This window comes from Chiloscyllium plagiosum, chromosome 4, assembly GCF_004010195.1.
Source record: "Chiloscyllium plagiosum isolate BGI_BamShark_2017 chromosome 4, ASM401019v2, whole genome shotgun sequence".
Lineage (NCBI taxonomy): Eukaryota > Metazoa > Chordata > Chondrichthyes > Orectolobiformes > Hemiscylliidae > Chiloscyllium > Chiloscyllium plagiosum.
In genome coordinates, this window is record NC_057713.1 from 130,752,156 (window position 1) to 130,777,878 (window position 25,723).

The following is a 25,723-nucleotide window of genomic DNA, read 5'->3' on the forward strand; positions in this document are numbered from 1 at the left end:
GTGGATGGGGAAAGGTTGCTTTCCTTTGGAGGACCAGGGGCCATAATCTCAGAGTAAAGAGTTGCCCATGTTTGACAGAGATGAGGAGAAACATTTTCTTTCAACAGGTAGTGAGTTTATGGAATTCTTTACCACAGAGGGCTGTAGAGGTTAGGCCATTATGTACATTCATATTATTAAGTTGGAGAGGGTTCAGAAAAGATTTATCAGGGTGTTGCCAGGAAGGGAGGGTTAGGGTTACAAGGAGAGGCTGGATAGACTGGGACTCTTTTCATTAGAGCATAGCAAGTTGACGGGTGACTTATAGAGGTTTATAAAATCATGAGAGGTTTAGATAAGGTGAATGGCAGGTGTATTTTCCCTAGGGTGGGGGATTTCAAAACTAGAGGGCATATTTTTGAGATGAGAGGAGAAAGACTTAAAAGGGACATGATGGGCAATTATTTTACACAGAGAGTGGTTTGTGTGTTGAAATGAACTGCCAGAGGAAATGATGGATGCAGGTACAGTTATAATGTTTAAAAGTCTTGCATTGGAGGGATATGGGCCAAGCACAGGCAGATAGGACTGGTTTAGTTTGGGATTATGGTCAGCATGGACTGGTTGGATCGAAGGGTCTGCTCCCGTACTGGATGACTCGAGAGATAGTCAGATTTTTTTTTATCAATAATAGTGGAATCAATGGTTATGAGTTAAAGCAGGAAAGTGGAGCTGAGGATTATCAGATCAATCCTCAAAAGGGAGAGAGGTTGGAGGTTCAGAAGGAGGTGAAAAAAGCAAGTATGAGAAGTAAAGAAGAAAAATGGAAAGAAAGGGATTGGTAGCTAACATTAAAGGGAATTTCAAAGTTGTCTCTATGAATGTAATTAGTGAAAGGATGGTAATAGGAGACATTGAACCAATGAGGGTTCACACTGGGGAGTGTGAGTCACAAGAAGCATAGCTGAGGTGTTCAAAAGAAACATTCCATCGGACTTTACTTACAAAGCAAATGTTGCACAAACGATGGGAACAGACGTCTCTGTCACATGAAAGGCTTTATATTGACAAGGTGAAGTTAGATTGGGTCCACTGACAGCATTTAAAGTTGACCAGATGATCTGCATCCCAGGATATTGGAACGAGTGAATATGGAATTGCAGCAGCCCTGGTAATAAGACTTTACTCTTATTTAGAGTCGGAGTTGGTACCAGAGGACTGGAGAATTGCAAACATTATACCTTTTCTTAATAAAGATTGTAAAATTAGGTCCAGCGATTACAAATCAGTCCATTTAAATTCAGCAGCAGGGAACAATTATTCAGAATAGAATGAGCAATCATGAGGAAACATGGGAGTGATTGCAAGAGCCAGGGAAAACATGACAAATGTGCTAAGAGGAAATAGAGAGAGTCGATGAGGGTGAAGCTGTTGAACTTGTGTACATGGACTTCCAAGACAGATCCAATACAATGTTATGCCAAAGGCTTGTGAGGAAAGTTATATGTCATAGAATAAAATGGACAGTAGTAATATTGGATGCAAAATTGACTGAGAAGTAGAATACAGAAACCAATTGTTCATGTGTTTATTTGGGCTAGAAGAAAGTTTGTATTGGAGTTCTCCAGGGGTTGCAATTGCTTTTCTTGATATACATAAATGATCCAGAGCTTCCTGCTGACAGGAAAATTTCAAAGTTTGTGGATCGTACAAAACCTGGGAGAAATGTAAACTGTGGGGAGAAGAGTGGATAACTTCAGAAGAACATTGACAAGTTGGTGGATTGAGTGACTAGGTGGCAATGAAGTTCAAAAAATGGACGAAATGCAGAAAGTTAGCAGACAGGTGTAGCCGGTAATTAGAATTGTGAACAGTTCGGGGTGTCACACTATTAGAAGGATGTGAATGCATTGGAGAGACGGCAGAAGTCTTTTTACGAGAATGGTTTCAGGTATAAGAAACTTTAGCATATGAAAATTGGAGAAATATTTTTCTCACCTCGGGGGAGAAAAGGTGAAGGAGAGATTCGATGCTAGTTTACAAAATCACAAGGCGCCTGGACAGTGTAAATAGGGAGAAACCGTTCCCACTCGCAAATGGATTGAGAACCAGAGAGCATTGTTTTAAAATGCAAAAGAAGTAAATACAAGATGAGAAAAAAACCTTTTCATACTGCCTCGGTGGTGGGCAAGTTGATGAAGAGAATCCTGAGGGACAGGATGAACATGTGTTTGGAAAGGCAAGGACTGATTAGGGATAGTCAACATGGCTTTGTGTGTGGGAAATCATATCACACAAACTTGATTGAGTTTTTTGAAAATGTAACAAAGAGGATTGATTAAGGCAGAGCGGTAGACATGATATATATGGACTTCATTAAGGCATTCAACAAGGTTCCTCATGGGAGACTGGTTAGCAAGGTTAGATCTCATGGAATACAGGGAGAACTAGCCATTTAGATACAGGACTGGCTTGAACGTAGAAGACAGAGGGTAGTGGTGGAGGGTTGTTTTTCAGACTGGAGGCCTGTGACCAGTGGAGTACCACAAGGATCGGTGCTGGGCCCTCTACTTTTTGTCATTTACATAAATGATTTGGATGTGAGCATAAGAGGTACAGTTAGTAAGTTTGCAGATGGCACCAAAATTGGGGGTGTAGTGGACAGTGAAAAAAGTTACCTCAGATTACAACAGGATCTGGACCAGATGGGCCAATGGGCTGAGGAGTGGCAGATGGAGTTTAATTCAGATAAATGCGAGGTACTGCATTTTGGAAAGGCAAATCAGAGCAGGGCTTATACACTTAATGGTAAAGGTCCTAGGGAGTGTTGCTGAACAAAGAGACCTTGGAGTGCAGGTTCATAGCTCCTTGAAAGTGGAGTCACAGGTACATAGGATAGTGAAGAAGGCCTTTGGAATGCTTTCTTTTATTGGTCAGAGTATTGAGTACAGAAGTTGGATGGTCATGTTGCGGCTGTACAAGTCATTGGTTAGGCCGCTTTTGGAATACTGTGTGCAGTTCTGGTCTCCCTCTTATCAGAAGGATGTTGTGAAACTTGAAAGGATTCAGAAATGATTTACAAGGATGTTGCCAGGATTGGAGGCTTTGACCTGAACAAGCTGGGGCTGTTTTCCCTGGAGTGTCGGAGGCTGAGGATGACCTTATAGAGGTTTGTAAAATCATGAGGGGCATCGTGAGTTTTGAGAAAATTTGTAGCTCAGGTTGAGGTTCTGGATGTAGGTTTTCTCACTGAGCTGGGAGGTTCATTTCTAGATGTTTCGTCACCCTACGAGGTAGCATCTTCAGTGGGCCTCCGGGTGAAGCACTGTACATGATTCCTGCTCTCTATTTATATGGTTGGGTTGTATTTATATGTTGAAGAAACCAACCCAAAGAAACCCAAACATATAAATAGAAAGCAGAAATCATGTACAGTGCTTCGTCTGAGGTCCACTGAAGATGTTACCTAGTAGGGTGATGGAATGTCTGGAAATAAATCTTCCAGCTCAGCGAGCATGGTGGGCATGGATGGAGTAAATAGACAAGGTCTTTTACCTGGGGTGGGGGAGTCCAGGACTAGAGGACATAGGTTTCAGGTGAGAGGAGAAAAATGTAAAAGGAAGCTCAGGGACAACCTCTTCACACAGAGGGTGGTACGTGTATGGAATGAGCTGCCAGAGGAAGTGGTGGAGGCTGGTACTGGTACAATTGCAGCATTTAAAAAGCATCTGGATGGGTATATGAATAGAAAGGGTTTAGAGGGATATGGGTCAAATCCTGGCAAATAGAACTAGATTGGGTTAGTTTATCTGGTTGGCATGGACGAGATGGACTGAAGGGTCCGTTTCCATGATGCACACCCCTATGACTCTGCAAGTAAAGTCTGGAATGAACTGCATGGATGTGTGGTAGAGGCTGCTTTAATTGAGGCAATGTTGGATGATTAGTTAAGTAAAAAACAATGCAAAAGGATACAGGAAATGGGCAGGAAATGGAAATTAAAATGTGAAGATACAGTGGGCTGTATGTCTTTCTTCTGTAATCATTCTTTTGCCTCCAGAAATGCTTAAAATACAAATGCAGCATTGGTACTGCACGCCAGTCAAATTCATATGGACATTTCAGATCTCCCCATATCTCTTCACTAGATCCCCACAGTGTGAATGTAGGCCATTCAGCCCATCAAGTCCACATCAACCCTCAAAAGAACATCTCACCCAGACCCATGCCCCGATCCTGTAACCCAGCATTTCCCATGGCTAATCCATCTAACCCTGCATACTTCAGGCAATTTGGCATGGTCAATCCACTAACCTGCATATCTTTGGACTGTGGGAGGAAACCAGAGCACCCAGGGGAAACCCATGCAGACACAGGGTAGAATGTGCAAACCCCACACAGACAGTTGCGGGTGGGTGGAATCGAACCCAGGTCTCTAGTGTTGAGGTGGTACTGCTAACCACTAGCCCACTGCACTGCCCCTTGGAGGGACTAACCCACTGATTTAAATATTTAAGGTTGACATCTCCATAGAAGATGCACAGGCAGCGAGTACATAAACCAACCGCTGGTGTTGAGTTTCTTCAGGAATAAAGAATTTTAGGGAACGTTCATTGTGCAGAATCTAATATTTGTGGGAGCAGAGGAGTATTGTCACTGGACTCACAACCCAAAGAGCCAGGAGAAATAGGTCTGCATCCCACCACAATTGATGACGACACTTGAGTTCAGTTAATAAGCCTAAAATTAGAAAAGCTAGTGACTGGTTAACAGGAAACCATTGCTGTTAAAATCTCAGCTGTGACTCTAAATCCATGGTCACTTGGTTGACTTTTGACTGCTCTCTGAAATGAACCAGCAAGCCATTCCAAAGACAGTCAGGCATGTACAGGAACTGCTGGACCTGTCAGCAACACTTACATCCCATGCAACAACTGAAAAAATATTTAAGGCATAGTTTTATCTCAGCAACAGCTTCTGAGGGACTAACAATGTGTTCTGGTAACTCACCTGTCAATCTCGAACTTAGATCATTTTACTCAAAATTACTGGCATTTTCTTTACAATGGAAACATTCCTACTCACACACTGCCTGGGACTCAGGAACTGCTTGCTCAGGGGAGTGTGACACTTGGGATCCATTGTCAGATTCTTCATTTAAACTATTTCCCTGGAACCTAGGCAAAGCAATGTAAACATGTATTAAACATTTGGTGCTCAATTTTACTGTGCTCTGTCAGTACTAGTAATTGAAAGCTGAAGGACCTTAAAGCTATTGAGTTAATAGAACAGATCATGTACAGTAATAAAAACGGATTATGAGCAATACGAGAATATGAACCTTTCCAAACTATTTTCACAATAAATTAGAAAATACCAAATAATGATGTTGCACTTTTATACAAGTGGGCTGACTCAGTATCACTCTAAATTCAGGCAATGTTTGCAAGTAATAATGATGGACATACTTTTATATGATTACCATCATCTTCTCAAGGAATAGTATGGTTAACCATTAATATTGACTTATCCAGTGACACCTGCATCCCATGAATGAATAAAACAAGGAAACTGCAGCTCATGGAATGCCTTTTTGGAATCAAATACTCTAAACCCTCAGCAATGTGACTGACCTGTAATTGCTCTCCAAGCAATTAGGGATAAGCAATAAATGCTGGTCCTGCTTATATCCCAGGAACAACTTTGAAAGAACAGTACAAGCCCTTCAGCCCTCGATGTTGCGCCGACCTGTGAAACCAATCTGATGCCCATCTAACCTACACTGTTCCATTATTATCCATATGCATGTCCAATGCCCACTTAAACACCCTGAACATCAGTGAGTCTACAACTGTTGCAGGCAGGCCGTTCCATGCCCCTACTACTCTCAGAGTGAAGAAACTACTCTGACATCTGTCGTAAATCTATCACCACTCAATTTAAAGCTATGTCCCATCGTGTTAGCCTTCACCATCTGAGGAAAAAGGTTCTCCCTGTCCACCCTATCTAACCCTCTGATTATCTTATACATCTCAATTAAGTCACCTCTCAACCTTCTTCTCTCCAATAAAAACATCCTCAGTTCCCTCAGCCTTCCCTCCATACCAGGCTACATCCTCTGAACCCTTTCCAAAGCTTCCACATCCTTCCTATAATGCAGTGACCAGAACCGTACTCTAGGTGCAGCCTTACCAGTGTCTTGTACAGGTGAAGCATGACCTCATGGCTTCGTAACTCAATCCCTCTCCCAAAAAACACCAAAACACCATATGCCTTCTTAACAACCCTAAGGAAGATATAAAATAAAACCTTTCCTCTGCTATTTCCTCATTTCCATTCTTTATTCCTTCATCCCATCTCAGGAATGAACACTCACTTTAGCTACTCGGTTCTTTGCTATATACATGTAGAAACGTTTACTGATCCTTTTACATCTCATTGACTCCTCCTTCTATTAATCTTTTAGTTCACCTAGTTTCTAATATGTTCCAGATCTTTTTATTTACCACAAGTGTTTGCAGCCTTATACATATTTTTCTTTCAATTCAATACCATTCTTAACCGCAGGTGGGTTATCATAGAGTCATAGAGGTTTACAGCATGGAAACAGGCCCTTCGGCCCAACTGGTCGATGCTGCCCAGCTTTCACAATTAATCAAGGTCGTATTTGCCTGTGTTTGGTCCATATCCCTCCATACTATCCCATTCATGTACCTGTCCAAATTAGATTAGATTAGATTAGATTACAGTGTGGAAACAGGCCCTTCGGCCCAACAAGTCCACACCGACCCGCCGAAGCGAAACCCACCCATACCCCTACATTTACCCCTTACCTAACACAATGGGCAATTTAGTATGGCCAATTCACCTGACCCTGCACATCTTTGTGACTGTGGGAGGAAACCGGAGCACCCGGAGGAAACCCACGCAGACACGGGGAGAACGTGCAAACTCCACACAGTCAGTCGCCTGAGGCGGGAATTGAACTCGGGTCTCTGGCGCTGTGAGGCAGCAGTGCTAACCACTGTGCCACCATGCCGCCCACAAATGTTTCTTAAATTACAAAATTATATTCACCTCCATCGCTAACCTCTGGCAGCTCTTTCCAGACACTCACCACCCTCTGTGTGAAGAAATTGCCCCTCTGGGCAATCCGTTGTATCTCTCCCTTCTCATCTTAAACCTATCCCCTCTAGTTTTAGACTCCCTTACGCTGGGGAAAAGCTGTTGCCTATCTACCTTATCCATGCCCCTCATAATTTTACAGGCCTGAGTAAGGTCACCCCTCTGTCTCCTATGTTCCAGGGTAAAGAAGTCCCAGCCTATCCAGCCTCTCCTTATAACCCAAACCTTCTAGTCCAGCATCCTAGTAAACCTCTTCTGCATTCTGTCTAGTTTAATAACATCATTTTTATAATAAGATGACCATCCTTCTTGTCAAGTAATTCTTTCTGAATGAAATATATTGACAGGGTTGGGTGAAGAACTGTGTCACTCTGGATTCATGGAGCGTAAAGGAGTTATGGCAGCTGGCATGAAGGAAGATCTTGGTGTACATAGAACATAGAACATAGAAGAATACAGCGCAGTACAGACCCTTCGGCCCTGGATGTTGCGCCGATCCAAGCCCACCTAACCTACACTAATTCTCACTGTCGACCCTATCTAAACCCCTAATCATTTTGTACACCTCTATCAAGTCACCCCTAAACCTTCTTTTCTCCAATGAAAACAACCCCAAGTGCCTCAGCCTTTCCTCATACGATCTTCCTACCATACCAGGCAACATCCTGGTAAACCTCCTCTGCACCCGTTCCAGTGCCTCCACATCCTTCCTATAGTATGGTGACCAAAACTGCACACAATACTCCAGATGTGGCCGCACCAGAGTCTTATACAACTGCAACATGACCTCAGGACTCCGGAACTCAATTCCTCTCCCAATAAAAGCCAGTATGCCATATGCCTTCTTCACCGCACTATTTACCTGGGTGGCAACTTTCAAAGATCTGTGTACATGGACACCAAGATCCCTCTGCTCATCCACACTACCAAGTATCTGACCAGTAGTTGTGGTACCAAAACTACTGGACAATGAAGAGAGTGGAAGCTGTCGTTATTGATGAGTCTAACTGGAGAATCTCTTGACAAAGCCCTGTAACCAGGTGAAATCACGTGTCCCTGAAATATCCCATCTGGCTGGGACTGAATGTGTGGGGAACATTGCCAAGATCCACCAGCTGATCCTTAGAATGTGCCGGCAGTGAAAATCACAGTGAATCTGATGGTTACTGATGGGGAATGGTGAGAAGTGGAGAGGACCACTAGAGAACAAGAGGCAACATTTACCTGGAGAGTTACAATCTCTGGCAGCGCTGGATCCTGGTCACCTCCAGCTAGCTTCATCTCCACTGGTAGGTTACATAACCCTCTGTGCCCTTCCTGCCCTGGTCCCTCTCCTCAACTGTCAAGATGTGGCATGGTGGCTCAGTGGTTAGCACTGCTGCCTCATAGTGCCACAGACCCGGGCTCGATTCCAGCCTCAGGTGACTGTCTGCGTGGAGTTTGCATATATTCCCCGTGTCTGTGTGGGTTTCTTCCAGGTGCTCCAGTTTCCTCCGACAGTCTAAAGATGTACAGGTCAGGTGAATTGGCCATGGGAAATTAGCCCATAGTGTTCAGGGATGTGTAGGTTAGGTGCATTAGTGGGGGGAATGTAGGGGAATGGGTCTGGGTGGGTTACTCATTGGAGGATTGGTGTGGACTTATTGGGATGAATGGCCTATTCCAAACTGTAGGCATTTTTTGATGCTCAGGGCTCTGACCTTCCTGAGGAGGGTGTCACCACTGAATCCAAAATCTGAGAGTTGTTCTAGCAGTCCCAGCTGCCATCTTTCCTGCACTCAGGTAGTTCCAACATTCTCTTCTGACCCAGGATGGTAAGAACCTCTCGATGCTCCAGCACTTATCGCCCCCTCTCTGTGATGAGACAATGGCTTCAGTTTCCAGTCGAGACCCCTCTGTATCATTCAGCCTCTGCCAAGGGATCCATTTAACTGCCCAAGACAGCCTCGTCTGGTTCCCATCTGTGTGTGTGTGCCTCCATTCAGCTGTTCTAACCCCAGACAGTGCACGCAGCCTGTATACTCCCCCATTAAAACCATGACCTGCACTTTCAAAGGAAGCTTTGTAACAATATTAATTGGTCTTTTTAATGGATCAGTGGGATTTGGGACCACCCTCCACAGCTCCTGTCAATCTGCCCAGTGCCAGGAATGATATTAGAAAATCAATAAATCAATCAAAATGATCATTTCCAACTTCCCTTCATGCCTTCACGCACACCAATGGGTTTGAAATATTCAACTCTATAGCTTTAACTTTCTTCTGCTGCAGAGAAAAAAGCATTAAAAGGACAAAAAGGCTTAAGTCCCTAGTCCTAATGGGGATTAACTTGTCAAATGGGTTACTGAAAAATGGTCAGTATGGATGGTAAAATCAAACTCACATTGGAGACTAAATCTCTGTTCCATGTTTTTTACTCGTCTGCTTAAGTGGTTTGTTGCTTTGACATGTAAAAATAAATCCCAATGTAAAGTTGAGTTCAACACTGGACTCAAATACCTGCCTTCTCTACAACAACTCTCTGTTATTTAAAAGCAGCTATCCAGGGGAAATAATGGCCAGGTGGTATTATTGCCAGATTATTAATCCAAAGACCCAGGTAATGTTCCAGGGACCTGGATTTGAATTCTAACACAGCAGATGGTGGAATTGGAACTCAGCAAAAGTCTGGAATTAAAAGTCTAATCATGACCACGAATCCATTTTTGATTATTGCGAACCCATCTGGTTCACTAATGTCCTTTAGGGAAGGAAATCAACCATCCTTACCTGGTCCGGCCTACACATGACTCCACTCCCATAGCAATGTGATTTACTCTTAATTGCCCTCTGGGCAATTAGGGATGGACAATAAATGCTGGCCGAGCCTAGTCAGCAACACCCTGATCCAACAAATAGATACTTAAATCACTGAATGCTACTCTCATCCATTTTACTGACTGAGCTATTTTCTTAACCACAGTTTTGAAAGTCTTCACTCAATCTTGCCGAAACTGTCTTCGCTTGTAAGTGAGGGTGATTAAATTCAATCTAAGTGCACAAAACTAGACGTTTTCTGAATGAAATCAAACCACAGGGGAACCTTTAATTCATGCTCTTTAAGATAGTTTCTGTAAATAAAATTCAAGGATTGCCCTGAAGATAAAATGTTTTTCAGCTGTCTGAGTTATGAATGGGATTGTAGCTGACTCCTCACAATCGACCTGCATCTCTAACACAGATTATCAAACTCTGGAATCAAATATTCAACGGAGCATGAACTAAGAAAAGTCAACAGTGTATTAAATCAAAACTCAAATCTGTTTGCTACTGTATAAAGCAGAAAGAATCAGCAGTCAACCAAGGATCATTGGCAGAGATAAAAGGAAAGTCTTACAGGAAACTGAGGAATAAATAACCTTTCACAACTGATTTTGATGTGGTGCACCACAGGAAGTCTTGTATACAAAACGGGGAATTTTGTGAAATTTGTAAAACAACTGAGTAACAGGAGGAGAGAAATACTTAAGATAGCCAGGAGAAGGCTGGTGGGACTAGTTTAGTTTGGGATTAAGTTTGGCAATGGACTGGGTGGACAGAAGGGGCTGTTTCCGTGCTGTATGACATTATGACTCTGACTCCATAAAAAATGAGCTCACACGTTAATCTTGAAAGATATTAGAGATGGAGTTTTATGTGAACAGTGCCCACATAGAGAGGGCAGGCCAGTATCGGTCTTGAACCCAATTCTGAATGGAGAGGGCTTTGCCATAGCTCTTCGACATTAACAATCTGTTTCCCATTTTCCCAACCAAAGGTGGCGGGCAAGATAATGCGCCAAGTTTGTCAAACAAAAGATTTCTATTTAAATTTACCCCAGCTCTTAGAACAAATGCTGTTAGCACAAACCCCTCACTGAGGCTTTGCAACTTCAATCTTTAAAGATTTCCCAGCCGGTTAGGTTCAGTGATATTAGATCAATGTCTCTGTGCCGTGTTTTCACTTCACTTACACTCGTGATTTCCACATTGCTGAGCTAAAATAAATCTTTGATTCCCCTGATCCATGAACAAGTTAATGGCAGTCATAAATCCGCACAATAAAACCAATCTTCCATTAACACTCCAGGGGGTCCTCCCTCTCTAACATATACTAGATTAGGTCGCTATTCCCTAAGAATGATCGAACAATATTTTAGTTTTTTGCATGGCTTAAACTTCTGAAATCAGAAGTCAATGCATTGGCATGCCAGCCAGCATGTGTGGAAACCCAGAAGAATATTAGAGTGCTATGGGACATTTCTGTTTGGCCTAGTTGTTTTCAAAGACCCTTTAGAGTAGTAACAAACCCATATGCCACTACTTTAAAATCCATACATATCAGAGACTTCTGATCACACCCCTCCCAAGGTAGAATGGAAACATATCCTCAAGAGGCATTTAAAAAATAAACTATTTCCAAACTAAGTTAACAGCAATAATATACTGGCATTAAATATACAATAAGTTTCTCATCAACCACATTTTAAATAAATCCATTTGCATCACAACAGCCATGTTTTGTCTTGTGTGCTTTGATAAAGCATCAGAACAGAGACATGAAAAGAGAGGTACAGCACAGGAACAGGCCTTCAGCCCTCCAAGCCGCCGATTATCATGCCCAAGCTAAACTAAAAAGCAAACCGTTAGTCCTTATTCGGTCCGTATCCCTCTGTTCCCTCCCTATTTATGTAACCATCCAGATGCCTCTTAAATGTTGGCAACATACCTGCTTCCTCTGACAGTGCGTTTCAGGCTCTTACCACTCTCTGCATGCAAACCTCCCCACACACATCTCCCTTAAACTTTGACCCTCTCACCTTGAACCTGTGCTTCCTTGTAATTGAAACTTTAACTCTGGGAAAAAAGCCTCTGCCTATCCACCCTATCTATGCCTCTCAAAATTTGTAGACCTCTAACGGGTTTCCTCTCAGCCTCCTTCTTTCCAGCGAAATCAATCCGAGTCTTCTTAATCTTCCTTTATATCTAATACATCCAAGGCCAGGCAACATTCTGGTGAACCTTCATAAGACCATAAGAAATAGGAATGGACGTAAGGCCATTCAGCCCATCGAGTCCACTCCGCCATTCAATCATGGCTGATGGGCATTTCAATGCCACTTACCCGCACTCTCCCCGTATCCCTAAATTCCTTCGAGATCAAGAATATATCAATCTCTGCCTTGAAAACATTTAATGTCCTGGCCTCCACTGTGCTCCGTGGCAATGAATTCCACAGGCCGACCACTCTGGCTGAAGAATTGTCTCCTCATTTCTGTTTTAAATTGACCCGCCTCTAATTCTAAGGCTGTGCCCATGGGTCCTGGTATCCCCACCTGACGGAAACTATTTTCCACCCTTTCTAAGCCATGCATTACCTTGTAAGTTTTTATTAGATCTCCCCTCAACCTTCTGAACTCTAACAAATACAATCTTCAGCTATGGCATTGGTTTTTGTTCCAAGCGTACAAATGCTTTTATTTTAAATCATTTCGTCACAGGATTAAAACCAAAATAAAATCAAAGATTTGTGGTCTGTGTATGTAACAATTTCTTATGCATTGTTGTGGTTTAGATTTCAAACTGATGTCCACCCAATACAAAACACAATGTCTCTTTCTCCAGCATTGATTATTTCTGTCGGCACGCATTCAGGTCTTCAAAACATTCACAGTCTATGTGATGATTCGGAGATGCTAAGTTCGGTACCCATAGGGAGGGCCTCAACCGGGACCTTGGGTTCATGTCACATTACAGGTGATCACCATTGCACTACACACACACACAGATATTCCTACACACACACTCTCACATACACATGGACACAGGTACGCACAGACGCAAACTCAAACCCTCCAGTCCTGGTAAAGTCCTGGTAAATCTTTACCGAATCCTCTCTAATACACCTTCAACACACGTTGTCTAGCTATCACCATTGTTAACAGCTAACCCCGAGAATACAACTTTATAAAAAAAGGGTTTTGTGATTTACACATGAAAGAAGTGAAACTATCACTGTATTCTAACAGATGAAAGGCTTAACAGACAATCAATTTTTCAATGTATAATTTCAGTTACATCACACTGTAAATTTTTGCTATAAATTCTCTGTTACGATCGAGCCCTCCACAATCACCTGATGAAGGAGCGATGCTCCGAAAGCTAGTGCTTCCAATTAAACCTGTTGGACTATAATCTGGTGTTATGTGATTTTTAACAGTCTATGTGAACTGGCACCTCCATTGATGTCGCTGACATAAACAGTCAGGATGAATATTTTCACAGATTTTGATGCTGCTAAAACTGCTGTGGCTGTGAGAACAGGAGGCGGGCAGGAGGCTGGAAGAATACAGCAAGCCAGGCAGCATCGGGGAGCTGCAGAAGTCGATGTTTTGGGTGTAACCTTTCTCTCCACCTCCTGATGCTGCCTAGCTTGCTGTGTTCTTTCAGCCTCCTGCCTGTCTACAGTGGATTCCAGCATCTGTAGTATTTTTGTCTCCAACCGCGGTTGTAGGGACAGCTTTCAAGTTCTCACTCTGGTGCCCATTCACATTTGCTGCCTTTCTTGAGTAAATTTGTTAAAGGAGCCACTACAGGTGATTTAGGACAAACATTTGATAATAATCAACTCATGCCAATATATCACAGAATTATCTGTTTCATCTCAGGCATGGGCACATCTAAAATTGCCCTTTCTTTCAATTTTCCAGGTGCTACTTGATCTTGCTCTACAGTGTGGCCCAAATAAGTCAACTTTTGCTTTCGAGATTAACTTTTCACCAGATTTTGATGGAAACTGACTCAGATTACAAAGAGATCTTGATCCATTGGGCCAATGGGTTGAGGAGTGGCAAATGGAGCTGTACTTGGATAAAGTCAATGGGGAGAAAGTGAGTACTGCAGATGCTGGAGGTTAGTGTCGAAGAGTGTGGCTCTGGGAAAGCACAGCAGGTCAGGCAGCATCCGAGAAACAGAAGAAGCGACGTTTTGGGCATAAGCCCTTCATCAGGAATGCGGCTCTTCATTCCTGATGAAGGGCTTATGCTCAAAACATTGACTCTCCTGTTTTAAGATTCTGCCTGATTGTGCTTTTCCAGTGCCACACCCTTCAACTTGAGATTTGGATTAATGCAATTTATTGCATTTTGTAGAACAAACAAGGGCAGGACGTATACAATTAATGGTCGGGCCCGGGATAATATTGTAAAACAGAGAGACCTAGAGACTCAGGTATCTAATTCTTTGAAATTTGTAGACAGGATGGTTAAGAAAGCTTTTAGCAAGCTTGCCTTCATTGCTCAGACCACTGAGTATAGGGTCAGGACGTCAAATGAGATTGTACAGGATGCTAGTCGGTGCAGTGTGCAGTTCAGGTCACCCTGCTACAGGAAGGATATTACTAAAGCTGGAGAGGGTTCGGAAGAGATTTACCAGATGTTATCAGGAATGGAGGGTTTGAGTTATAAGTCGAGGCTGGGATTGGTTTTCACTGGAGCCGAGGAGGTTGAGAGATGACCTCAAAGAGGTTTATAATGTCGTGAGGGATAATAGATAAGGTGAATAGCAGGGGTCTATTTCTGGTGCAGACCTTTGCATCATGGGAGATTTTAATGGGCAGAAATTACCATCGCGTTCAATTTCAACATTTCCAACCAACTGCAATGAAGTTGGAAATGTAAAGTCTTACATGAAACCACCATTCGTGGGGTTCATTTGAGGTTATTTTGAAACAGTGCAAGTAAACAATGTTTGGATATAAAGTTATTAAAATGTATGGACTTATGGGTTATGCTTCACTTTACCAGAATGACAAAAACACAGTTTCTATTTTCTCTTGTGAATGGTATAAGATTCTCTGGCATTTTTCCATTAGGTGACATCAATCATAGAGTGACCAGATATACCGACCCAATCTAGTCCCACCTGCCAGCACCCGGCCCATATCCCTCCAAACCCTTCCTATTCATGTACCCATCCAAATGCCTTTTAAATGTTGCAATTGTACCAGCCTCCACCACTTCCTCTGGCAGCTCATTCCATATACGTACCACCTGAAAAGGTTGACCCTTAGGTCTCTTTTACATCTTTCCCCTCTCACCCTAAACCTATGACCTCTAGTTCTGGACTCCCCAACCCCAGGGAAAAGACTTTGTCTATTTGTCCTATCCATGCCCCTCATAATTTTGTAAACCTCTATAAGGTCACCCCTCAGCCTCTGACGCTCCAGGGAAAAAATACTTTGACCAATAAAGGAAAGCATACCAAACACCTTCTTCACTATCCTATCTATCTTAGTGGGTGGCACGATGGCACAGTGGTTAGCACTGCTGCCTCACAGCGTCAGAGACCTGGGTTCAATTCCCACCTCAGGCAACTGTCTGTGTGGAGTTTGCACATTCTCCCTGTGTCTGTGTGGGTTTGCTTCAGTTTCCTCCCACAGCACCAAAAATGTGCATGTTAGGTGAATTGGCCATGCTAGATTGCCCGTAGTGTTAGGTGCAGGGGTAAATGTAGGGGAAATGGGTCTGGGTGGGTGCACTTTGGCGGGTCGGTGTCGACTTGTTGGCCAGAGGGCCTGATTCCACACTGTAACTAATCTAATCTACCTGCGACTCCACTTCAAGGAGCTATGAACCTGCACTCCAATGTCTCTTTGTTCAGCAACACTGCCTAGGACCTTACCATTAAGTGTATAAATCCTGATAAGCTTTGCTTTCCCAAAATGCAGCACCTCGCATTTATCTGAATTAAACTCCATCTGCCACATTTCAGCCCATTGGTTCATCTAGTCCAGATCCTGTTGTAATCTGAGGTAACCCTCTTCGCTGTCCACCACACCTCCAATTTTGGTGTCATCTGCGGGGAAGTAAATATGGACATGTGTAGGAAAATAAATATGGATATGTGTAAAGTAATGTGACCAGCTATCCATGATGCCTTGGGGGAAGACTGCTCATACACTTAGTCAAATACAGAGGTGCTTAGACAAGAATGAAAAGTTAGATTGCTGATGATATTCAATATTAAAAGGGAACAAGTTGAATAGGGCCAGAATGATCTCTTAAATGAACCTTAAAATTGCATTCAATCAAAATAGGGTTTGGAAAAGGCCAAGATCTTAAGGTTATAATGGTGCAATGTTTAGAATTATTTCGACATGGAAGTCTCTGTGATATTTGCTCACTGTGAGGTCTGAAATTTGCTCTTAAAGAATTCCCAAAAGGCCAACACTGTCGAAATAAAAGTGTAATACAACATTCAGTGGCTGGGTCTTGTGACAGCTGCTAGAGAGCCATGCACAGGTAAGGATTTTTTGTTTAAAATACATCTTGAAACAATTCCAATGGAGCTTCAAAGCTGTGTGGCTTAAAGTACAGAAAACAGAATAAATTCCATGTTTAGAATGAAAGAGAATGCAGTTACAACAGGTTAACATTTTGGTAGTGATGATACAAAATTGGCTTTGACTTTACCTGGCACACCTTGAGCAGATGTTGAGTATTACTTTAGCTTGAGGTTCTGCAAAATACAAACTTCGACCTTGACTAAACCGGCTACCTGAAGGGACGTGGTCAGTGATGCCTTCCATCCTCAAGTCATCCAAGTCTTCTGCAATCCAAAGAGAATCTGATTACAAATCTTTCTGAACTAAATGGATCTGATTAAAGTAAATCGCAACTTACCCAGGAGTGACACATCATATTCCTAACTTGTCAGATTCAAACTTCATTCAACTGGGACATTTTGAGATTAACTTTGGCTTTTTTAAAAAAAACACAAACTGTAGGTGACTGCAAAGCAACTCCACAAAAACTGAAATGACCTAAAGTCACAGAGGACTAACTCAGGTCTCCAGCAAATCTTTAAAACATAATTGTTTACAGGTGGAGGGCTATCCGTGGAAAGACATTCCGAATGTCAGATCGCTTGTTGAATTTACAACTTCTGTTGCCTGGGGATTTATTGAAACTCAAATGTAATGGTTCTGCAAATGTGAGACTTAAAAAGCAGAAGGGTGGAGGAACAATTTATCACAAGCAGGGGTGAGTGGCAACCATTTATCCTGCTTTGTGTAGCAAGGGCTTACAGCACTTTACAATCCACGTTGATAATAAAAATATTCATTCTAAGAATAAAATGATTGTCATGCACATTACTTTAAATTAAGTAGCTCATTATTTTTGCACTCCGCACTGTTAAGGGAAGTTAAGGGAACTTTCACAAAGAAGATGTATGCTAGTTCAAGTCTGGGTGCACCATGCAATAATTCGCATCCAGTGGAAAGATTTCTTGGTTTATGGAAGTTAGAACTGTATCCTTTAATATTTCTGGGGCAGAGATTTGCATTACGGAAGATTTTATTGAGTAGAACCTTTACAATTACCGCCAATTCCTCTATTCCTGATGAACGTCGATTTTCCCGCTCCTCGGATGCTGCCTGACCTGCTGTGCTTTCCCAGCACCACTCTAATCTAGATTCTGGTTTCCAGCATCTGCAGTGCTTGTTTTTACCTAATTACCGCCAAGTTCAAATGGAACATTTCCAACCCAAGAAAGCAGGAAATGCAAAGTCCTCCAATGTACTCTATGTGACCCGATATTCATGGTATTATTTGGAAACAGTGGAAGTGAACAATGCTGGAATGTAAAGTTATTAAAATGCAAGATCAGCTTTGGGTTCCTCATGCCTGCCTGTTCCTGAACTCTTCATCATGTGCTAGAAACTGATTAGAACAAACACAAGTTTTTATTCCAAGGGCCAACTAGAGGCAAGAGAGTCCAACGGGACATCAGAGGGTCTTGCTCCAGCGCCAAGAAAGAAACATTGTCAACCCCTGGGATTAAACTGCCTTCCCTGTGTATAATCCCCCTTCAGAAAGTTGGCTACAACTCCATACGGAACTCAGAATTTTCCAACCCTACTTTTTAGTTTTAAGGTACTACAAAATCAAACACATTAAATCTGCAAAGCTGACAAGTTAAAGGACTAATTTAAACTTTCTCCTCGTCATTTGGTAATAACCTCAGTGCATGCTTTACCTCCAAAATTCATCTTTATATGTGCTTGAGGAAATTAATATTTTCATTGCATTACCACAAGAGAAGCAATGGCCTAGTGGTATTATCGCTGGACTATTAATCCAGAGACCCAAGTAATGTTCTGGGGACCTGGGTTTGAATCCAACCACAGCAGAGGTTAGAATTTCAATTCAATAAACTCCTGGAAGTCAAAGTCTAAAATGACCATGAATCAATTGCCAATTGTTGGGGAAAACCCATCTGGTTCACTGATGTCCTTGAGAGAACTGCTGTCCTTACCTGGTCTGGCCTAGATGTGATTCCAACCTCTCAGCAATGTGGTTGAATCTTAACTGCCCTCTGGGCAATAAATACTGATCTAGCCAGTAACACCTTCATTCTGTGAATGAATTAGACTTCTGGGTGCCATACAAATAAGCATTAATCTTTTCGTCTGACTTAAACTTACTAGAAAGCAGCATGGTGGCTCAGTGGTTAGCACTACTGCCTCACAGTGGCAGGACTGGGGTTTGATTCAGTCTGGGGTGACTATCAGTGTGGAGTTGGTACATTTTCCCCATGTCTGTGTGGGTTTCTTCCCACATTCCAAAGATGTGCAGGTTAGGGTGGATTGGCCATGCTAAATTGCCCATAGTGTTCAGGGATGTCTAGGTTAGGTGCATTAGTCAGGGGCAAATGTAGAGAAATGGGTCTGGGTGGGTTATGCCTTGGAGGGTCAGTGTGGATTTGTTGGGCCAAATGGCCTGTTTCCAAACTGCAGGGATTCTATGATTCAAAGCCTGTCTTGTGTCTAATCTTAAAATTAACAGCACCCAAAAGATGTTTAAACACTTCCTGTCCAGACATATACCCTGCTGCAAACAAACATGAAGTTTGTTTTAACCCAACACACTGTTCCATCTGTTACAAATCATGGCTCACTTTGGATTGGGAACCATTGAATGAGTACAAAATGTTGTGAATGTTTTGATATTCAGCAGGGAAAGGGAGGCAGAATGGCAGATCTGCTTGCTCCTTTAGGTCTATGTGTGTGCGTACAGATGTGTAACTTTGTGTGTCTGTGTGTGTGTACATATGTGTCACTCTGTGTGTCTGTGTGTGTACATGTGTCACTTTGTGTGTGCGTACATGTGTCACTCTGTGTGTGTGCGTACTTATGTGTCACTGTGTGTGTGCATACACATGTGTCACTTTGCGTGTCTGTGTGCGCGTACATATGTGTCACTCGTGTGTCCGTGTGTCCTTACATATGTGTCACTGTGTGTCTGTGCATGTGTCTGTAGTGTGTACATATGTGTCACTCTGTGTGCCTGTGTGTGTACATATGTGTCACTGTGGGTCTGTGTGTGTGCTTACATATGTGCTGCTCTTTAAGTGTGTGTGTGAATAGGTGTGTCCATGCTTGAACGTGTCTGCATGTGTGTTCATGTGTGTCTCCATGTTTGTGCATATGTGTATGTGTATGCGTATGTCTGGGTGTGTATATTTGGGTCTGTGCATGTGTATGTGCATTCTTGTTTGTTTGTCTGTATGTGCATGAATTTGTGTGTGTCTGTGGTTTGTATGTGAGAGAGACAGTGAGTGTGTGTGTCTGATTGTGTGAGAGAGAGTGGTTTGTCCCACCCGACTTTTTTATGCAACCGATCTGTTATTTTATAACTGCCTCCATTCATAAACAGAGTGGAACACATATAGACCACTGCAGTGCCTTTTAATACTCTCATATACAAGTTTAAAAAAAAGATTCAAAAGATTTAAAGATTTATGGTCCACCCCTCAGCAACCCTCAGCCATTCCTTTCCAACCCAGTAAATGTTCCCTTTTATAGTGATATGAAAAGTGATGTGTTGAACTGGTTAACTGAGCCTGTTTATTTAATCATGATTTGGAGATGACGGTGTTGGACTAGGGTGTACAAAGTTAAAAATCACACAACACCAGGTTTTCGTCCAACAGGTTTAATTGGAAGCACACTAGCATTCAGAGCGCTGCTCCTTCATTAGGTGATAGTGGAGGACACACATCCAAAGCACAGAATTTATCGCAAAAATTCACAGTATGATGTAACTGAAATTATACATTGAAAAAAAAACTTGATTATCTGTTGAGTCTTTCATCTGTTCGAGTATCATGGTAGTTTCATTTCTTTCATGTGTAAATTACAAAACCTTTTTCTTTTAATGTTGCATTCTCAGGTTAGCAGTAACAACGAGTGTTAGTTAGACAATATTTTGAAGGTGTTGGCCCCTGTGTTCTCTGTCTATACCATAATGTTTAGATTGATTCTAATCTGAAAAGTGAGATAACAAGAGTTTTACATGAATTCATGCAGTTTTTGAGCTCAGAGTTCGACATGAATGCATGCAGTTTTTGAGCAAAGTACAATGTAACTCTGCAAGTACAAATTTGTCCCACAAAATATAAGTGTGCATGTGGGTCTTTGTCTGTTTGTATGTGTGTGTTTGTCTTGATTGAGGGTTGTGAGTGTGAGAGGGAGTGTATATGTGTGTGTAGTGATGTGGAGTGTCTTAAGTCTGTGAGGAGGTGCATGTGTGAGTGTGGGAGTGTGTGTGTGTCTGGGGTGGGGGTTTGACTATCAGTGAGAGAGAATGTATATGTGTATGCATGAGTGTAGAGTGGTCGAAGTCTCTGAGCGGATGCCTGTGAGAGTGTGTGTGTCTGTAAGGGTGTGTGTGTGTCTGTGTGCGTGTCTGTGTACATATGTGTCCCTATGTATGTGTGTATAGGAGTGCCTGTCTGTGTGTGTGTGTGAGAGAGAGAGTGGTTTGTCTGTATGTGTGTGTGTGTTGAGAGAGAGAGTGGTTTGTCTGTCTGTGTGTGTGAGAGAGAGAGTGAGTGTGTGTGTCTGTGTGTGTGAGGGAGAGAGTGTGTGTGTGTCTGTGTGTGTGTGTGAGAGAGAGAGAGAGAGAGAGCGAGTGTGTGTGTCTGTGTTGATCACAGTAAATCCACCATCAAATGTTTCCCCAAGCTTGCAGGAACCTGTTTATGGGACATCAGTAGTAATAAAAACACAGATCAAAATTTCACAAAACTGTACAACTTCCCCACATGTAACATCACAGGATTACTTTCACACTCAAAATGCAGGTCGGAGTATTGTAACATTTCACTATTTCCAAACACATTGAACGGTGCTAATATGTCAATTATAACATTCTCAATAGAATTCAAACTTCATGCGAGTTTTACAGCATTCACTACAAAGGATAATAAGTATATTCTAGGAGTCTTAAATAATTTATTGCTGTTTTTGCTTCATATTTGGGAAATAGTTTGTTATAAAGATAGTAACATTTAGATATCACTGTCTTTAATTTGTGGGCCAAATGCAGGCAAGTGGGACTAGTTTACTTTGGGAAACTTGGCCAGCATGGATGAGTTGGACCGAAGGGTCTGTTTCTGTGCTGTATGACTCTCGGGCTCTGTAAATGAGAGAGGAGCTCTTGTGCTCAACGGGTTGACAAAGTAAACACAGAAAGGATGTTTCCTCACATGGGGCAATCTGGAACAAGAGGCCATCATTTTAGGATAAGGGGTTGCAGATTTAAAACAGGGATGAGGAGGAATTATTTCTCTCAGAGGACCATGAGCCTGTGGAATTCACTTCCCCCAGCGTGTGGTGAGTGCAGTGACATTGAGTAAACTGAAGGGGGAGACAGACAGATTTTTAATGAGTAACGAGTTGAGGCTGAGGTGAGGTTAGCCATGATTACTCTTCGGAGGGTTGGTGTGGACTTGTTGGGCCGAAGGGCCTGCTTCCACTCTGTAGGGAATCTAAATCTAAAATCATATTGAATGGCGGAGCAGGCTCGAGGGGCTGAATGGCCTCCTCCTGTTCCTAGTTCTCATGCTATTATGTTTTTGAACAGGTCTGAAAAACGCGGTTTAATTTCAACAGCTGCGAGCGATCGGGCAGCTGAAGGTGAAAGTGCCTGAAGAGTAGATTATGTATCCTTTCCCAGCTGTCTCTCCTGCTTTCCCACACCATTCAATGGTTTCTCACTCCCCGTCAGGTTCGAAGGGGATGATGATCCTTAACCATTATCACATTAGCTCTTTCATTTAGTTACTCTACAATGTACTTCTGCTGGCAAAATTACACAGTAAAACACTCCAACAAAGCTAGGGCACGCATCGAACAGGAAGCAAATGGTAGAGTTCATTTAATAGTGGTTGTTTAACAAGATCTGAGAATGATTAAAATCTCCATTTACTCGAGAATAAAAGACTGAATGTTCCATTTTTTTGGCTAGTTTGAGTTGTGTTTGAATTGGAGGGAATCTCGCTATGAGGATCAGTAGGATTTCTCACTGTATCTGAACAAATGTGCCTCATTAACATTCAAGCTCCTGTGGTGTCCCTCAAGTTCAATTCTAATCCCATTTTACCGTGTGCTATTCCCAGCAGTGGATACCATTCCGATGAGCATTGGCATGTCTCAGCTGCCCCGCTTGATGATGGGTAACATCTAACATGTCAGAGACTGGCAAGGTGGCATCACAGAACCTGGGGGTTCCACTGTTGGTGCAAACAAGAGGTGCCCTCTTCTTGGAGTCCAACAATGGAGACCATGCCACCCGCACCTGGTAGCGCCCAGAGGATGCCACCCAGAGGTTGCCAGTGCTATCCCAACAGTGTGGAGGAATGGCCAGCACTACCGTCAGGTCAATGACCTTTTGTGTTTCACCATGGTAAATGCCACACCCTTCTACCTCTCGCTCACTCTCTCTGCACACTCTTCCACCTTTCTCCCACCAAGACTTAACTCTCTGCCATCCTCACGTTTGTCTGTAATATCTTCCCCCACCTGCTCTCACCATTGTTCAATTTCCGACCACCATTCATGACTGGATATGGCAGGAGAACAGAGCTTAGATCTGATCCATGTGGGACTGCTTAGTCTTGTCTATGTTTCTGCTGTTTAACCTACTAATAGTCCTATTTGGTGGCTTCACCAGGTTGACATCTTATTTTTAGATGACCCTGGTGCTGCTCCTGGCATGCCCTCCTGCACTCTCCATTACTATTGGCCCACAGTGCCTCAAGGATGCCCAGTTCTGAGTTGCTAGATCTGTTTTGAACCCATTCCATTTCACAGGGCAGTGATATCACACACCATGATGGAGGGCATGGTCAGTGTGAAGATGAGATTTTGTCTGTGTGAAGTCTATGTATTGGTCACTCCTGCCTATACATGCACAGATACTGCAACAGAGAGATAGGTGAGTACCAAACCTAATTGTTTTCTCCCTCTGGTTGGTTCCTTCATCAAACGCTGCAGATCCTGACTTGCAGATATGTTTCTCAGGACTTGACAGCTCAGTCAATAATAAGCTACTAGGATATCCTTGGTGATAGATAATTAAGGCCCCCCGTCCTAAATACATGCTGTGACCTTGCCATTTCCTCTGTGCACTGTTCAACATTACACAGTACTGATTCATCAGTTCAAGGTAGGAGGAAACCAGTAGGAGGTTTCCTTGCCCATGTTTGACCTGATACTGTGATATTCAGTGGTCTCTGAAGTCAATGTTGAGGAGTCTCTGAGTAACTCTTCTGTACCCCTGGTGGTTCTGTTCTTCCAATGAGATAGGACATACCCAAGGAATGGTCATGGGAGTGTCAGGGGCATTGGCCATAAATTATACCACTTTGTGAGCAAGACTATGTTAGGCTATTTCTTGATGGGTCTGTGGTGCAGTGCTCCCAATTTTGGTGCAATCCCCCCCACAGTAGTAAGGAGGGCTCAAATGTGTTGTCAGGGAATGTTATTTCCCGTGCATAGGTCATTGCCTGTCCAGTTTTATCCTTTTTATGACATTTCTGCATATTTGGTACAACTGGGAGACTTGCTAAACCTCTTCAGTGGGCTGTGAAGGGTCAAGCACATGTCACATGCACACCGGACTCGGTAAGGACTTTCAAGTTCCTTCCTTAAAGGACATTTTAGGAAGCAGAAAAGCTTTTACAACATGCACCGAGAGTTTCCTAGCACCACGACTGAGACCAATGTTCAATTCCAGATCTTTGTTCAAGAAAGAATCATAATGAGATGTGTAGCCAGAATATTGTCCTAAGCCTCAGAATAACTAACTGACTGCCATTACAACTACTTGAGCAACTCCCTTCATAATTTACACTGATGCATTATTACTGTGAAACTTTATGTGCTACTTGGCTTGACTTTAGCAAAATTACTACACTGTTTTATTGCACTGAATTCTTCCAGAATTTCTAAATCTTCCTTCATCAAATCTTCCAAAGTCTAGTTCTTATTTGTTTCCAAGAAGCCCTTATTTTACAACGGTAAGTGCATCTGACAAGAACATGTTTTTAACAATGCAGAGCAAAACTTGTGGGTACATGTCTAAAGGATCATCTTTCTCAATATATGCCCACTTCAGTGGTGATTCATTGTGAAGTCTCAGCATAGAGACTACAAAACAAAGACATTTCTCTCAATCCAGTTGACATGAAAAGTAATCCGACCACCTTTTTTACCAGGATGATGATCCCAGTCTAGTTTAAGTGGAGCCCATCCCAGCAGAACAGCTCCCGCTCTCCTCTGAACAATTACGCCAGCGCCCAATGAATTGAACCCCTTCTGCCCACACTATTCTTTGAGCCATGCACTGACTCTCTAATTTGCTTTTCCCTCAGCCATTTGGCACATGGATCAGGTAACAGTCTAGAGATAATAGCTCTTAGAACAAGAGTAATTTCTGTAACTGCTTGATGGGAACCTACTGGCTCAGGGGAGTCAGCACGCAAAGTTCGCTAGAACATGGTCACTTATCAAGAGCAACAATTTGTGAAGTATGTGGCTGTAGACATCTAGGCAATGTTTTATTAGTCAGAAATTGTGGGTGGCACGGTGGCACAGTGGTTAGCACTGCTGCCTCACAGCGCCGGAGACCTGGGTTCAATTCCCACCTCAGGCGACTGACTGTGTGGAGTTTGCACGTTCTCCCCGTGTCTGCGTGGGTTTTCTCCAGGTCCCCCGGTTTCCTCCCACAGTCCAAAGATGTGCAGGTTATGTGCAATTTACCCATGCTAAATTGCCTGTAGTGTTAGGTGAAGGGGTAAATGTAGGAGTATGGGTCTGGGTGGTATATGTTTCGGCGGGTCGGTGTGAACTTGTTGGGCCGAAGGGCCTGTTTCCACACTGTAAGTAATCTAATCTAAATTCAATTAAGAACATCTCTTAGAGTAAAAACCTAAAGATTTAAATGAATAAGTAATGTTTACCAGATCAGTTGGATTTGCAAAACTTAAAACATGTTCTTGAAAGATTACAAAGTGACCTTTGTGCAATTAAACACCGAGAAATGTTTTAAAGCGTTAATAGAATAGAAGAAAAAGCATATTTTCCTTTCAGACCAATGAGGAAATTTGAAACAAAGACAAGAAATGGCTAAGGAAGGTCTGGCAGCATCTGTGGAGAGAAAGCAGACTTAATGTTTCAGGTGCAGTGACCCTTTTTCAGAACTTCGCTTCAGAGGAAATTTGGGAAGATTACTGTCTTGCAATGTTTAATTACA

General features: G+C 42.6%; 1 protein-coding gene across 2 annotated transcripts in view; it reads right to left on the reverse strand.

Annotated features, from left to right (window-relative positions):
• Positions 1-25,723, reverse strand: part of c4h8orf34 (chromosome 4 C8orf34 homolog) — a 347,530-nt gene that overhangs the window by 51,222 nt on the left and 270,585 nt on the right. For both annotated transcript variants that reach the window (XM_043689235.1, XM_043689236.1), the window contains exons 8-9: positions 16,595-16,730; positions 5,065-5,156 (exon numbers count right to left, since the gene is read on the reverse strand). In XM_043689235.1, coding sequence (XP_043545170.1) covers positions 5,065-5,156; positions 16,595-16,730 — 228 coding nt within the window. The remainder of the gene's footprint in view (positions 1-5,064; positions 5,157-16,594; positions 16,731-25,723) is intronic.